Below are 15,131 nucleotides of genomic sequence, written 5' to 3'. Positions count from 1 at the left end.
TATTGGAATGCCACTTGGTTGAAATGATTGGAAGTCTCTGTTGTTTGTAAGATGCATCTCATTTTCAGAGAAGTGGGAGAAAATGTGCATTTAGAATCAAGGGAAAGGGGTTTAATATAGTTATTAATGTGATGCTTACAGATATTTACTGCTGTATGGAAAAATGTTTACAAAATAAAATTATGTGGGGGAAAATAGGTAGTACCATGTACACAGTATGATTTAAACTATAGAAAAGTCCCAAATATCTTTACACACACACACACACCCCACAAAAAGTAATGGAAATGATAATAGGTTAAATCATGGGTGTTTTAATTTCCTTTTTTCATACTTATATTTTCTATAATTAGCTTTCAATTTCATAATTAGAATAAAATGTTATTTTAAACAATTTACTATCTTGCAAAAGTTCAAGCCATATGTGAATATTTATATCTAGCTGCAGATAAGCATTTTTAGATGAATATAGAGAACATTAATAATTCAGTTAAAAATCTGATTCCTGACAGAAGGAAATCATTCATTTAGCAATCCTTGTGCATGTTAGACACTGTGCTCCTCACTCCTTGTGCACGCCAGACACTGTGCTCCTCCTTGTGCACGCCATACACTGTGCTCCTCACTCCTTGTGCACGCCAGACACTGTGCTCCTCACTCCTTGTGCACACCAGACACTGTGCTCCTCACTCCTTGTGCACGCCAGACACTGTGCTCCTCCTTGTGCATGCCATACACTGTGCTCCTCACTCCTTGTGCACGCCAGACACTGTGCTCCTCCTTGTGCACGCCAGACACTGTGCTCCTCCTTGTGCACGCCAGACACTGTGCTCCTCACTCCTTGTGCACGCCAGACACTGTGCTCCTCCTTGTGCACGCCAGACACTGTGCTCCTCCTTATGCACGCCAGACACTGTGCTCCTCACTCCTTGTGCACGCCAGACACTGTGCTCCTCCTTGTGCACGCCATACACTGTGCTCCTCACTCCTTGTGCACGCCAGACACTGTGCTCCTCCTTGTGCACGCCAGACACTGTGCTCCTCCTTGTGCACGCCAGACACTGTGCTCCTCATAACACTGTGCTCCTCACTCCTTGTGCACGCCAGACACTGTGCTCCTCACTCCTTGTGCACGCCATACACTGTGCTCCTCCTTGTGCACGCCATACACTATGCTCCTCACTCCTTGTGCACGCCAGACACTGTGCTCCTCCTTGTGCACGCCAGACACTGTGCTCCTCCTTGTGCATGCCATACACTGTGCTCCTCACTCCTTGTGCACGCCAGACACTGTGCTCCTCCTTGTGCACGCCATACACTGTGCTCCTCACTCCTTGTGCACGCCAGACACTGTGCTCCTCATAACACTGTGCTCCTCACTCCTTGTGCACGCCAGACACTGTGCTCCTCACTCCTTGTGCACGCCATACACTGTGCTCCTCCTTGTGCACGCCATACACTATGCTCCTCACTCCTTGTGCACGCCAGACACTGTGCTCCTCACTCCTTGTGCACACCAGACACTGTGCTCCTCACTCCTTGTGCACGCCAGACACTGTGCTCCTCACTCCTGTTCAGGCATGAGCAGTAGCTGTGGTGAGACAGGTCAGCAAGGAACTATGGGAATCCAGAGACAAACTATAGGTATTGCCAATCATGCTTTGGTTAGCAGGGGTGAGGAACAGACGGTCTGGCCCGAGTTGCCATATAAGGCCCGTTAAAGCATTTGGTCTAACCCTGCCAAGGCATTATGAGTGAGTTAATTAAATGTTTGGTCAAATATAGCAGGCTAATTTTTTACAAATATATTTTATTGATTTTTTACACAGAGGAAGGGAGAGGGATAGAGAGTTAGAAACATCGATGTGAGAGAAACACCGATGAGCTGCCTCCTGCACACCACCCCCTACTGGGGATGTGCGCAAAACCAAGGTACATGCCCTTGACTGGAATCGAACCTGGGACCCTTCAGTCCGCAGGCCAACGCTCTATCCACTGAGCCAAACTGGTTAGGGCAAGCAGGCTAATTTTTAAGTTGATAATTTTGTGTGGCCCGAGAATGATGTTTGTTATCAATATCCAAATGGCCCTTGACAGAAAAAAAGGTTCCCCACCTCTGGTTAGCACAGGGGTGGGCAAACTTTTTGACTCGAGGGCCACAATGGGTTCTTAAACTGGACCGGAGGGCCGGAACAAAAGCATAGATGGAGTGTTTGTGTGAACTAATATAAATTCAAAGTAAACATCATTACATGAAAGGGTACGGTCTTTTTTTTTTTTAGTTTTATTCATTTCAAACGGGCCGGATCCGGCCCACGGGCCGTAGTTTGCCCATGGCTGGGTTAGCATATGACATGGGTTAGTATACAGATATGTGCCACATAAAATTTTATTTATACATTAGGCAATTTGCCTGCTGGCCATAGTGTGCCAATTTGATTGTTGAAAATATTCATCCTGATTGCTGAGTCTTTTGGTGCCCTCTTAAATTTTGCACCCAAGCTGAATGCTTCACTTGCCTCACCCTAGTCTTGGCCCCTATTGTAATTAATGTCTGTCTTTCTCACAGCCGCCCGTCACTAAGAGTCTGTTAACCAGCTGTAAACCAGTAACTGATAAAATCCACAAAACGTATAAGGACAAAAACAAATATAGGTAAGTAGACATATAATATTCTCTTTGTTTAGTTTAAAAATAATTGAGTCTAATATTTTCATCATTTTACAATGGCTTATTAAGCATTCTTTTTTAACATTTATGTGAGATTGTTTTCTTTAGTAACAGTGAAAGATTAACTCATTCTGAGGATGCTGAATCTGTTAAAGTTTTATAAAATGTTTTCCTTATTGAAAATCTGTCATATCCACATAAATATTTATACTCTTTATGTTTGATAATTAGGTTTGAAATCATGGGAGAAGAAGAAATTGCTTTTAAAATGATTCGTACCAATGTTTCTCATGTGGTTGGCCAATTGGATGATATAAGAAAAAACCCTAGGTACTGCTTTTTTTTAATTTATAAACTTTTAAAATATATTTTATTGGATTTATTGGGATAACATTGGTTAATAAAATTATATAGGTTTCAAGTGTACAATTCTACAATACATCATCTATGTAGTGTATTTTGTGTTTATCACCCAAAGTCTAGTCTTCTTTCATCACCATTTATGCCCCCTTTATCCTCTTCTATCTGCCCCTACCTCCTTTCCCTCCGGTCATCACCATGCTGTTGTCTGTTAACAAAATGATCGAGTTAGTAAACTGCATTTATTGAACACTTAATTGGGGACATGCTAAGTGGAAATCATTAATTTATTCCATAGTTAGAAGGCACTTTTCAAGATTATCTTTCCTAGTTCTGTTATACAGGTGAGGAATATCCAAAGAAAAAATTTATTAAACATTATTGCCTCAGAGAACCTTATCAGTAAATAAAACATCAGTCTTGGGGCATAAATCTATTTAAAATATATTTGGAATCCACATTTTCTTGTTTTGTGAGGTCAGAATCATCCTTATGATAATCAGTAACCCTGCGTTGCTATTATTTTCAGGAAGTTTGTTTGCCTGAATGACAACATTGACCATAATCATAAAGATGCCCAGACAGTGAAAGCTGTGCTCAGGGACTTCTATGAATCTATGTTCCCTGTACCATCCCAGTTTGAGCTGCCAAGAGAGTATCGGAACCGTTTTCTTCATATGCATGAACTGCAGGAATGGTAAGTGCTCATGGTTCATACATGTATGTGTGTATTTTTTGTTTCAGAGTGATGAAATGTCTTTTTATTAACATACTAGTAGCCCTGCACACAAATCTGTGGGCCAGTAGGTCACTGCTGCCCTCCTGTAGCTCTCTGCCCGCTGCCCCGCCCCCCCATAGCTTGCTGCCTTGCCCCCTCCTGTAGCTCTCCGCAGCCTGCTTGTACAGTGGGGCCTTGACTTAACGACTGTCCCGACTAATGAGTTTTTCGAGATACGAGCTGTCTCTCGGCCGATTTTTTGCTTTGAGTTGCGAGCTAAAATTCCGGTTACCAGCCAGCTTCAGATACCCCACCATTAGTTGGCGCAGCGAATGTCACAGTGAATGCCACAACATCAGCCCAGCATCACGTGTCTCACTCGTTCACTTTAATGATTTGACATATGAGTAATTTGAGTTACGAGTTCGGTCACGGAACAAATTAAACTCGTAAGTCAAGGCCCCACTGTACCTCTCTGGCCCACCTTCCTGCTGATCCGTGATCTGGTCATGACGCGCTTGGTCATTACACCTCAGGGTGTAATGGCTAATTAGCATATTCCTCTCATTATTTAGGATACTTTTATTAATTTCAGAGAGGAAGAGAGAGGGGGAGAGAGAGAGAAACATCAATGGTGAGAGGGAATCCTTGATTGGCTGCCTCCTGCACACCCCACACAGGGGATTGAGCCTGCAACCTGGGCATGTGCCCTGATCGGGGATTGAACCATGACCTCCTGGTTCATAGGTTGACACTCAACCACTGAGCCATGCTGGCTGGGTTGAAATTTCTTTAATGTGGTGTTTGCTCTATTGTTTCTTTGTAAGGTACACTGCTGTTTTTATTGAGCTTTATCGTTGAAATATATCTTTTACTGAGCTCACTGGAGGAGCACATCTGCTGAGCCTTAGTCATTGTCAGCTGCCATCAGAGTAGCTGCCCTGTTTCTTCTTTTTTTTTTTGCCCTATTTCTTGAGCACCTACCATACGGCAGACACTGTGCTGGCAATATATTTCCTCTGCTCTTTACAACTGAAGGAACCGTTATTGCCACGTTACAGAGGCCCCTTACCTGCCCCACCCCCACGCCAGGTACTAAGAATACAAAGGCACAAATGTCAAAAAGAGTGCTTTGGAGAGATTGTGAAGGGTTGTGTCTGAATTAGACTTTTTTCTTTAGGGACTGGGACTCCCCAAGAGAGGTTTTTTTAGATGTTTGTCTTGATCAGACTTCATGATTTGGAAAGATAACTAATAGTAGTGAAATGGTGGTACTGGTGAGGAAGTTGTTTGGAGTGAGGTAATATTATCTGGAAACCCCTGGCAGGGAGACAAGTAATAGCATTTCAGTTGTCCTGAAATAGACAGTCAAGGTGTGAACACAGCCAAGGGAATAAAGAGAAAGCAGTAGACAGAATTGGGGGAGATTTTAGAGAGGAAATTATCAGAACTCTTGAGTGAGACAGATAGCATGTGTATTGCTAATATTTATATTATTTTTATTTTGATAAGGAAAAGCTATTACTAAATAATGGGTCTTGTCTTCCAAAAATGGCTGGAATGGCTTCTCACCATTTTCACTTTCCTTTAGATGAGAGGAGAAAGACCTTGGATGGGTTCAAGTATCAATTCCCCAAATCCAGTTTATGACTAAATTTACCTTCAGGGCTCAATTAAATAAGAAAGAAGTGGGCTTAAGAGTAGTTTGAAAGAGCTTGGATTTCTGTGTTGTACAAATGAGATGAATCAGGTGGAGGGTGTTCTTTGCAGCTCCCCGATCTGGGCTTCTTCCTCATCCTGCTTCTGCATTTACCTTTCGCTTCATGACACTGTGCTCTTGAGTCCCCTGTCTCCTTTCCCTGGTTTCTTGATTGGCTTTCTTCCTGTCCCCCTTTGTCGGGTAAAGCACTTTGTGCACCATACAGCAGTCTGTCTGGTGTGCTTGTCTCTGCTGGTAGACCATGGACCCTCTTCAGGGGCAGAGACGGTGTCTTATTTGTGTCTGAGCCCCAGTGCCTCCCTAGCACATAGTAGGTACTCAGTGGATGGGTGGCTGAGGGAAGCGTGGTTCACCTCCAGCTATTATAGAGTTCTCTGGTTGCTGGGGCAACTCATCAGCTGTGTTACAGCCTGTGGCTTCTTAGTGCTTTAAATTACACAGCTTCTGAATGACACTGTAGACATTAGAACTGACTGAGCTTGTTGTGATCAATAGACATAAGAAGTACAGCAAGAAATGAATGGGAGAGAACACCATTATGAACATGTGACTTGAAGTAGAGTCATCTACTACCAGACAGTAGTAAACGAGAGTTTGGAACTCAGCATAGTGCCCAAATGTGGTAGTTATTAGCATATCTTCCAAGCTTTATATTAAGCATTTATTAAGCTTCATAATAAATTATTCTTTTATTTCCAAATTACAGATGAGGTAACTATGCTATACTGCCTGTCTTTATCCCCAGTATCCTGCCTCTCAGTCTAATTGATTATACTCTCAGAATGTCTCTTCTGTTGCTGGTTTCTTTCCACTCTCACTGCCCCTCAATCCTTTTTCATGCCTTTGGTCATCTGCTCATGACATCATCCTTCAAATGATCAGTTTTCACACACACACACACTCACACACAATCACACTCACACACGCCCTTTTATCCTCCTTTCCACTGGAGTATTACATCCAAACTCCATTACATGATTTTTCAGAACAGCTGAAGTCCGTGCCCACCTGCGTCCCCTGGCTGCTTTCAGTCCTGTGAGACTCAGTTTCCCTCCTGCATTCAAGGCTTAAACGAAATGTCCCCATCTCTGAGATGCTTTCCTCATTTCTCTAAGTTTTTCTACAAGACTTTGCTTTTGATAATACACATTTCTCTCCATCTTGTGTGATGGCTATTTGTCTGCATGTTGGTGACTTCCCGGGCTTATCAACACTTCAGAGCAGGAAATTCATCTTGTCCATCTCTCTGTAGCCACAGGAAGTATTTATTGAGCGACTGAATAAATGAATATGAATGAATAAATAAAAATGAATGAAAGTGTGTGTTTTTGTTTAAGTGCTAAAAGTAATTTTCTTTCTTTTTATTTTTTTCTTCCTTCCAAGTTCACAGACTGCTCTTTTTTTTTTCTTTTTTAAATCCTCACTCGAGGATATTTTTCCATTAATTTTTAGAGAGAGTGGAAAAGAGAGGAAAGACAGAGAGAAACATTGATGTGAGAGAAACACATCGATTGGTTGCCTTCTGCATGTGCCCTGACCAGGGCCAGGGAGGATCCTGCAGCCGAGGTACGTGCCCTTGAACGGAATCAAACCTGGCACCCTTTTGTCTGCAGGTTGACACTTTATCCATTGAGCCAAACTGGTTAGGGCTAGAAGTAATTTTCTTCAGAAGTCCTCATCTCTGCCTGGATAACTTTTACTAATTCAAATATAATGAAAATCAGAACTCATGTTGGAAAAGTGTATTGTGTTAATAACATTTTAGAACTGCCTCCAGACAGTGCTTTTTGGTTTCCCATGGTTGTTTTTGCTAAACTGGTATATAAATAACTCTAAATAATATAGTGAAGCCATGCACAAAACACATGATTGCTTTCTTCTCTCTCTGAACAGGAGAGCATACCGAGACAAATTGAAGTTTTGGACTCATTGTGTACTAGCAACATTGATTATGTTTACTATATTCTCATTTTTTGCTGAACAGGTAAGTTTTATATCTTATGTGGGGATCAAACAGTATTTCTTGGTATATCAGTGTCTGATTCTTTTAGAAAATGATATAAAATCACAAGAAAATTTTAATTTATTCTATTGGTTTATAGCTAATATGTCAAGTATATTTCCTAATATGCAGGCATCAAACATAATGGCCTTTTATTCATTTACTAGAGGCCCGGTGCACAAAAATTTGTGCACTCGGAGGGGGGTCCCTCAGCCCGGCCTATGCCCTCTTGCAGTCTGGGACCCCTCAGAAGATGTCCACCTGCTGGCTTAGGCTCGCTCCCTGGGGGATCGGTCCCAAGCTGGCAGTCAGACATCCCTCTGGCAGCCCGGCAGCCCTTAGGGGATGTCCACTTGCCAGCGGGGAGCAGACCTAAGCTGCAGTCAGACATCCTTAGCGCTGCTGAGGAGGCAGGAGAGGTTCCCACCACCACTGCTGTACTGGCAGCCGTCAGCCTGGCTTGTGGCTGAGCAGAGCTCCCCGCTGTGAGAGCGCACTGACCACCAGAGGGCAGCTCCTGCATTGAGCATCTGGCCCCTGGTGGTCAGTGTGTGTCATAGTGACCAGTCATTCCCAGTCGTTCTGCTGTTAGGGTAAATTTGCATATTACCCTTTTATTATATGGGATAGAGGCCTGGTGCATGGGTGGGGGCCAGCTGGTTTTCCCTGAAGGGTGTCCCGGATCAGGGTGGGGGTCTCCTGGGGTGCCTGCCAGCCTGGGTGAGGGGCTGATGGCTGTTTGCAGCTGGTCACACCCCCTTCATGGTCGGGGTTCCCACTGGGGTGCCTGGCCAGCCTGGGTGAGGGGCTGATGGCTGTTTGCAGGCTGGTCAAAAAAAAGAAAAAAAGGAGAGGCTGGGAGCTTCCATCGCTGGAGGGGCTTGGCCAGCCTGAAAACGGCCCTTAGCCCCTCACCCAGACTGGCTCGGCACCCCAGTGGGGACCCTCACCCCAAGGAGGTTTGGCCAGCCTGGGTGAGGGGCTGATGGCTGTTTTCAGGCTGGCCACACACACCCCCTTTAGGGTGGGGGGTCCCCACTTGGGTGCCTGGCCAGTCTGGGTGAGGGGCTGAGGGCCGTTTTCAGGCTGGCCAAGCCCCTCCAGCGATGGAAGCTCCCAGCCTCTCCTTTTTTTCTTTTTCTTTTTTTATTCTGGGATTTATTCACCTTCTATAATTGAAACTTTGTTGCTTTGAGTGGAGCTCAGAGCTGGCCAGGGCATGCAGGAGGGAAGCCTCCTGCTCGCTCCAGCTCTGTGGCCACAGTCGGCTGAAAGCAGGTATCTGGGGTTTATTTACCTTCTATAATTGAAACTTTGTTGCTTTGAGTGGAACTCAGAGCCGCCGCGGCAGCTTGGCTTCCTCCATCATTGGGGCAAGCAAGCTTCCTGCTTGCTCCAGCTCTGTGGCTGCTGGCCGCCATCTTGGTTGGGTTAATTTGCATATAGTCGCTCTGATTGGCTGGTGGGCGTGGCTTAGGCGTAGCAAAGGTATGGTCAGTTTTCATGTTTGTCTTTTATTAGTGTAGATCTTTTAGATCCATTACCAGTATTCTTTTTATCTGGACCTCAGTGGATTAACTTGCCGACGTTAAGCTAAAAATGAAATGCTCTAAGTATTTTTAACTAAAACCCAAGTAGAATTCTCATCTGGTATTGTTTTTGAAAATAGATCTCCAATTTTTTTCTTCTTATAACCTTTCTAAAAGTGACTGAAGTATCTTATCTTCATTTTTCCCAATTAAATTTCCTTTGAATTGCTAAGAGTTCTCCATGTAGGCACAGAACCTCCTTCAGGTGAGGGTCTAGGAGTAGAAGGGAGATTTCTGATGTAAAAAGAAAGGGACAAGGGAATCCTTATTTAGGCCACAGGTGTGAAGTGCTCTGAAGTAAAAGGGCTGGAGAAGGAAGGGAATGGTGTCTGGACTGACCTGACTTGTGCAGGGCAGGTGAACCTGGTCTCATCCTCCTTTCCAGGTGACTGTTGAGTGGAGTTCTTTTTAGCTGTCACTTATAGGAAACTTACACTGACTTTACTTACACTGAGACGGAGGAGGAGGTCGCAGTCCTGAGAGCTTTAGGATAAACAACGCCTGGGCTTCCTGCCACAGAGGGAAGGAAATTCAGGAAATGGAGAATTGGACAGGAGAGCAGGGAATATAAATGTTATTCTTCATTTTTGTTGCCATTCTTCCTGGCAGGTAACATCTTTTTTAAAAAAATCTTAAAAAGACTGCACCTGCTTCTAGAACAGGAGTCCAGTGAGGAAACTGTGAGGCTGCTGTGCTGCCCAGCGGTCAGGCGGAGAGGGACCGTGGGTGAAAGGGCTCAGGTCTTTCATCCATGTCATTTATACCAGCAGAGAAAAGGGAACCAGAGAGGAGGAGGGAAAAGGGATGAGAGGAATGAGTATCTTTTCTTCTTTACCTACTTGAATCAAATTCCTTAACCTGTACCGTGCTCACAGACAAACCAGCCAACTTTGCCTCTTCCTCTGCCCCAGAATCCCAGCTCATCATTCAAACCATGGACGTCTGTGCTTCTGTAAAGCTCTGCTTCCACCTCGACATGGAGGAGTAGACAGTAGAATTGAAACCATAAAAACACATTTATTTCTCTCATCAAGTGGTCAAGTTTCTATTTCGGATGTAACATGAATAAACTGTTTCGATGAGAAAGAAATATCCCAATTCTAAGCTAGTAAATTACAAATGAACTTTTTTCCTTGTAACCCATTCATAAATTAGGTATTACCTGTATTTTCAAATGATTGTTGCTCTGTTTAAGTATAGGGAGAAATGGTGATAGGATTTTATAATGTAGGGTGTTCTTTTTTTTTTTTAAGATTTATTGATTTTTGCCAGCACCGGTTTGGCTCAGTGGATAGAGTGTCAGCCTGTGGACTGAAAGGCCCCAGGTTCGATTCCGGTCAAGGGCATGTACCTTGGTTGCGGGCACATCCCCAGTAGGACATGTGCAGGAGGCAGCTGATCGATGTTTCTCTCTCATCAATGTTTCTAACTCTCTATCCCTCTCCCTTCCTCTCTGTAAAAAATCAATAAAATATATTTTTTAAAAAATTATTGATTTTTAGAGAGAAAGGACTTGAGAGGGAGAGAGAGAGAAACCTCAATGTGAGTGCAAAACATCTATTGGCTGCCTCCCACACGCTCCCCTCACCCTTGCACCAGGGATTGAGCCCCACAAGCCTGGGCATGGCCCTGACAAGGAATTGAACCGGTAATCTTTCGGTGCACAAGACGATGCCCAACCAACTGAGCCACACCAGCCAGGTTTTTAAAAAATGTTTTAAGAATTCTGTCTTGCATTGTAGTCATTTTCAAGCCTGGAGACATTGTCTTAATGGCTAAACAGAGCCATTTTCCTTCAACAGAAAGACTTGCCAGACATCTTGAAAATAAGTATGCTTAGTAATAGCTGTGTAAAAATCTGTAGCTATAGGTCTTTAAAAAGTGAAGCTTAGGCCAAAATAATTTTAATCCTTATGGATTTAAATATCTTGTGGGCACATATCTAGGTATATTAACCCTACAAAGTGAAACAAAAGTAAGGGTTGGTTTTGTTTTGAGGGAGGAATAATGAGACTAATTTGTTGTCTGTTTTTTATGTATAAGACTGTGGACATAGTTAAGGTCATATGACTCTCAGAAAATTTAAAGCTTGTCAATTTGGAAATTAAAGTTTGTTTTCTGTCTTTCATCATTCAGTTAATTGCCCTTAAGCGGAAGATATTTCCCAGAAGGAGAATACAGAAAGAAGCAAGTCCCAGTCGAATCAGGGTATAGAAGATCTTCATTCGAAAGTCATCTACCTCGGCATTCACTGAGCATTTTAAAGCTTGGCAAAACAGAGATGTCTTCATGATGTGAAGCTAAGCCAGCCAGGCCTGAAGAAGGAAAAACATCCAGGACAATACTTGTTTTGTGGTGTGAGTATAGCCTACTGACCAGGGATTGTGAACATCTGTGTGTTGAGCAGTTCTGAACTGGTTTTACTTTTAAAGCATTTGCTCATGGACCTGTCATTCATTTAATGAAAAGGCTCACTGACAAGAGACAGCTGCCAAGTTCCCACGGCAACCACTGTCAACTACAGCATGAGAAGCCTAGGCCAGCTTGGGATTGCTGGGAGATTGGGAGAGACCCCAGTTTTTGCATTCCAAAGCCTTTGCTGTGGTTCTACAGTTTTGGTCTGTGTTTCTTTTTTCATTTATCATTTTAAAAATCAAGTTAGCTACTAAGTTAGCTAGTAATTCTTGCTTCTGAAAATAATGAATTGGGATATCTAAACATGTTTTTAATCAGTGTTATTTAAATAATGCAGCAATATCACCTCCTACTGGCAATATCTAAATTATTAATGGTCTTAAATGACTTACAACTACTGACAAGCTCAATGACTGACCTCTGGAATACTTTGTCCTTGTTTCCTCTGTCCCCTAAGAATACTGTGATTTCGTGTGGAGGTCTAATTGTAAAGGGCTAGACTAAAAGTAGCAGAGCTACTTTTCAGATGTAATTATGTTTTGGAAATGTACATATTTGAACAGAAGTGACTCATTTTAGAAATGAGTACTGCTGATGGTACTGGCCTTACAGTGTTGTCTTTTTTAATAGCCATCAGCATATTCCAGTTGATTTTATATAATGCAGGGATGAGCAAACCTTTTCTGTAAAAAGCCACATAGTAAATATTTCAGGCCATATCTGTCTCTGTTGTATTTTCTTCTTTGTTGTTTAGTTTAGTTAGTTTAAAACATTTTTTTAAACTGTAAAGATGTCAAATCCATGTTTAGCTTACAGCTGTACAAAACCAGACCACTGGCTGGATTTGGCCCCAAGACCATTGTTTGCTGACCATTGGGATAGAGAATTCGTATTTTTATGTATGGGTAAGCCCTGACATTCAGCCATATTTTATTTATATCATTATGCAGTGGATTTCTGGAGACCAGATTCCATGAGTCTTTTTGAACTCTGGCAGGTATTTTAGATCAGGATCTCAACAGTATTCTTTCAAAATGACACACATATTTTGTAAAAAGAACTTGTGATGTAAATATTTTGTTTGTGCTGTAAGTTATGTATTTCAAAAACTAAAGTCTCATAACAATTTATATTTTGTCCGATGCTTTGATTTTTAAATCTTTAAGGAGTGAGTGTATTGTATCAAGATTCGGTAGTCACTTGAATGCTTAGACAGTGTATCAGGGTATGTGAAAATAAGTGGAAAGTAATGTAAGGCCACAGTAGTATTACAACATACTGGAGAATGTCATTTTGTAGGGGGGAAATAAGTTCTAAATGGGATTTATCATATGGTAAAAATTTAGGGGCTATCTGGAGATCATTTTAATATTTTTTAATTGATTTTAGAGCAGTGATGGCGAACCTATGACACGCATGTCAGAGGTGACACGTGAACTCATTTTTTTGGTTGATTTTTCTTTGTTAAATGGCATTTAAATATATAAAATAAATATAAAAAATATAAGTCTTTGTTTTACTATGGTTGCAAATATCAAAAATTTCTATATGTGACACGGCACCAGAGTTAAGTTAGGGTTTTTCAAAATGCTGACACGCCGAGCTCAAAAGGTTTGCCATCACTGGTTTTAGAGAGAGGAAGGGAGAGGGAGAAATAGAAATATTGATGAGAGAGAAACGTCAACATTGATTGGCTGCCTCCTGCATGCCCCCTGTTGGGTACTGAGCCTGCAACCTGGGCATGTGCCCTGACTGGGAATTGAACCCGTGACTTCTTGGTGTGTGGGTCAATGCTCAACCACTGCGCCATACCAGCCGTGCTGGAGATCATTTTAAAAATGAAAAATTTATTCTAGAAAGATAGAGAAATGATCCTTTGGGTGTGGTGGTGGAGATGTCTGTGGTTTGGTAAATATATTCACATCTAATTAAAAGTTTAATAGATGATGGGATTGGTCATAGAATATTCATAGAATTATTCATCTAATGATTATGTAGAATCCCTAAGGACAGAGGAACTTTGGAAGTTGATGAGTAATCACATGGTTTCAAAATTCTTAAAGCCTCAGAATCATTTTAGTTCAAATGACATTCTGTTGAAGGCCAGTATGTAATACAGAAGAAGGGAAGCTGCTAGTGTTGCTTGACCCCAAGGTGGTGCCTCCAAACTCCCAGGTTTCACAGGCAGAGTTTCAAAATTGCCTGGACCAGGCCCTGCATCTTATCATGAGGCTACTAGGGTCATGAAGATCATGTGACTTGCCCAAGGTCTGACAGCCAGTTAGAGACAAAGGTGGATTGGTGTTCAAGTTGTCTGTCTCTTTTTTTCCATCCCCTCCAGGCCATGTTGAGCCCCCATGACATAATGTCACAAGCAGGTAAAATACCCACTCTCTGCAGTCGGACTTCCAGGGTTTGAGTCCTGGACCCTGGACATTGTTTGCTATGATTCAGTTTTCTCTTTTAAAACATGGGAGGCAACACTGGTATCTAAAAGAAATGGCATGTGTAATATACCCAGCACAGTGCCTGGTAAATGTCAGTGATGATGATGGAAGACGTGAAAATTTGTGTGAAGGATTGTTATCCAGGGCAGAGGTGAGGTTTTTAGTGTAGTCAGGATAAAATGATTACATTGCCCTTAGCTAAGTGAGACATTTTTTTATTAAAATTTTTTTTTGCCTACTTAATTTTTCAAAAGTGTTTTTATTAAGATTATTTCTACACATACACAAAGTATACAAATAAATAACCGACAAATCAAGGATCTAAAAGGAAAGTCTAATCAAAATTCAGATCAAAACATTTAAGAGAGAAACAGCATCAACCCCACAAAAATTCCTCTAGAGTATAAAAAAGAGAAGGAAAACACACTTATTCCTTGAGGCCAGTACAACCCCACACAAAAACCTGGCTCAGTTACCACAAGAAAGGAATACCATAGGCCATCTACCCTATGAATCTCAAACGAAGCACTAGCAAGCCAAATTCAGTTATTCCCCAAAGGAGCAATTCTTTATGATTAAGGTGAGTCCACTCCAGGAATGCAAGGTTGGCCCAGCACTTAGAAAGTCAGTGCAATTCACATGACCAGGAAAAGAGAAATTTCATGATCATCTCAATGGACCTTTCTTTAAAAAAAAAAAATTATTATAAAACTTTTTAAAAATATATTTTTATTGATTTCAGAAAGGAAAGAAGAGAGAGAGAGAGAGAGAGAGAGACATCAATGATGAGAGAGAATCATTGATTGGTTGCCTCCCGCACACCCCACACTGAAGATCGATCCTGCAACCCAGGATATGTGCCCTGACCAGGAATTGAATTGAACCGTGACCTCCTGGTACACAGGTCGACACTCAACCACTGAGCGACACTGGCTGGGCAAAACTTAAAAGTAATCTAGCACAATGACTTCCCATCTGTTCAACAGTTACTAAGATTTTGCCACATTTGTTTGCTCTATCTAGTCTTTTTATTTATTTATTTGTTGATACTTTTTAAAAAATATATTTTATTGATTTTTTACAGAGAGGAAGGGAGAGGGATAGAGAGTTAGAAACATCGATGAGAGAGAAACATCGATCAGCTGCCTCCTGCACACTCCCTACTGGGGATGTGCCCGAAACCAAGTACATGCCCTGAACCGGAATCGAA

At 42.1% G+C, this 15,131-nt stretch overlaps 1 protein-coding gene across 1 annotated transcript in view; it reads left to right on the top strand.

Moving 5' to 3' along the window:
- Positions 1-12,604, top strand: part of GNPTAB (N-acetylglucosamine-1-phosphate transferase subunits alpha and beta) — a 58,269-nt gene extending 45,665 nt beyond the window's left edge. The window contains exons 17-21 of the mRNA XM_070410911.1: positions 2,570-2,655; positions 2,902-3,000; positions 3,560-3,727; positions 7,362-7,452; positions 11,196-12,604. Coding sequence (XP_070267012.1) covers positions 2,570-2,655; positions 2,902-3,000; positions 3,560-3,727; positions 7,362-7,452; positions 11,196-11,273 — 522 coding nt within the window. The 3' untranslated portion in view covers positions 11,274-12,604. The remainder of the gene's footprint in view (positions 1-2,569; positions 2,656-2,901; positions 3,001-3,559; positions 3,728-7,361; positions 7,453-11,195) is intronic.
- Positions 12,605-15,131: the final 2,527 nt, after the last annotated feature.

This window comes from Myotis yumanensis, unplaced genomic scaffold (assembly GCF_028538775.1).
Source record: "Myotis yumanensis isolate MYYU_CA2020_CCGP unplaced genomic scaffold, mMyoYum1.0.hap1 SCAF_3, whole genome shotgun sequence".
Classification (NCBI taxonomy): Eukaryota; Metazoa; Chordata; class Mammalia; order Chiroptera; family Vespertilionidae; genus Myotis; species Myotis yumanensis.
This window is presented reverse-complemented; position numbering and strand designations above follow the sequence as displayed.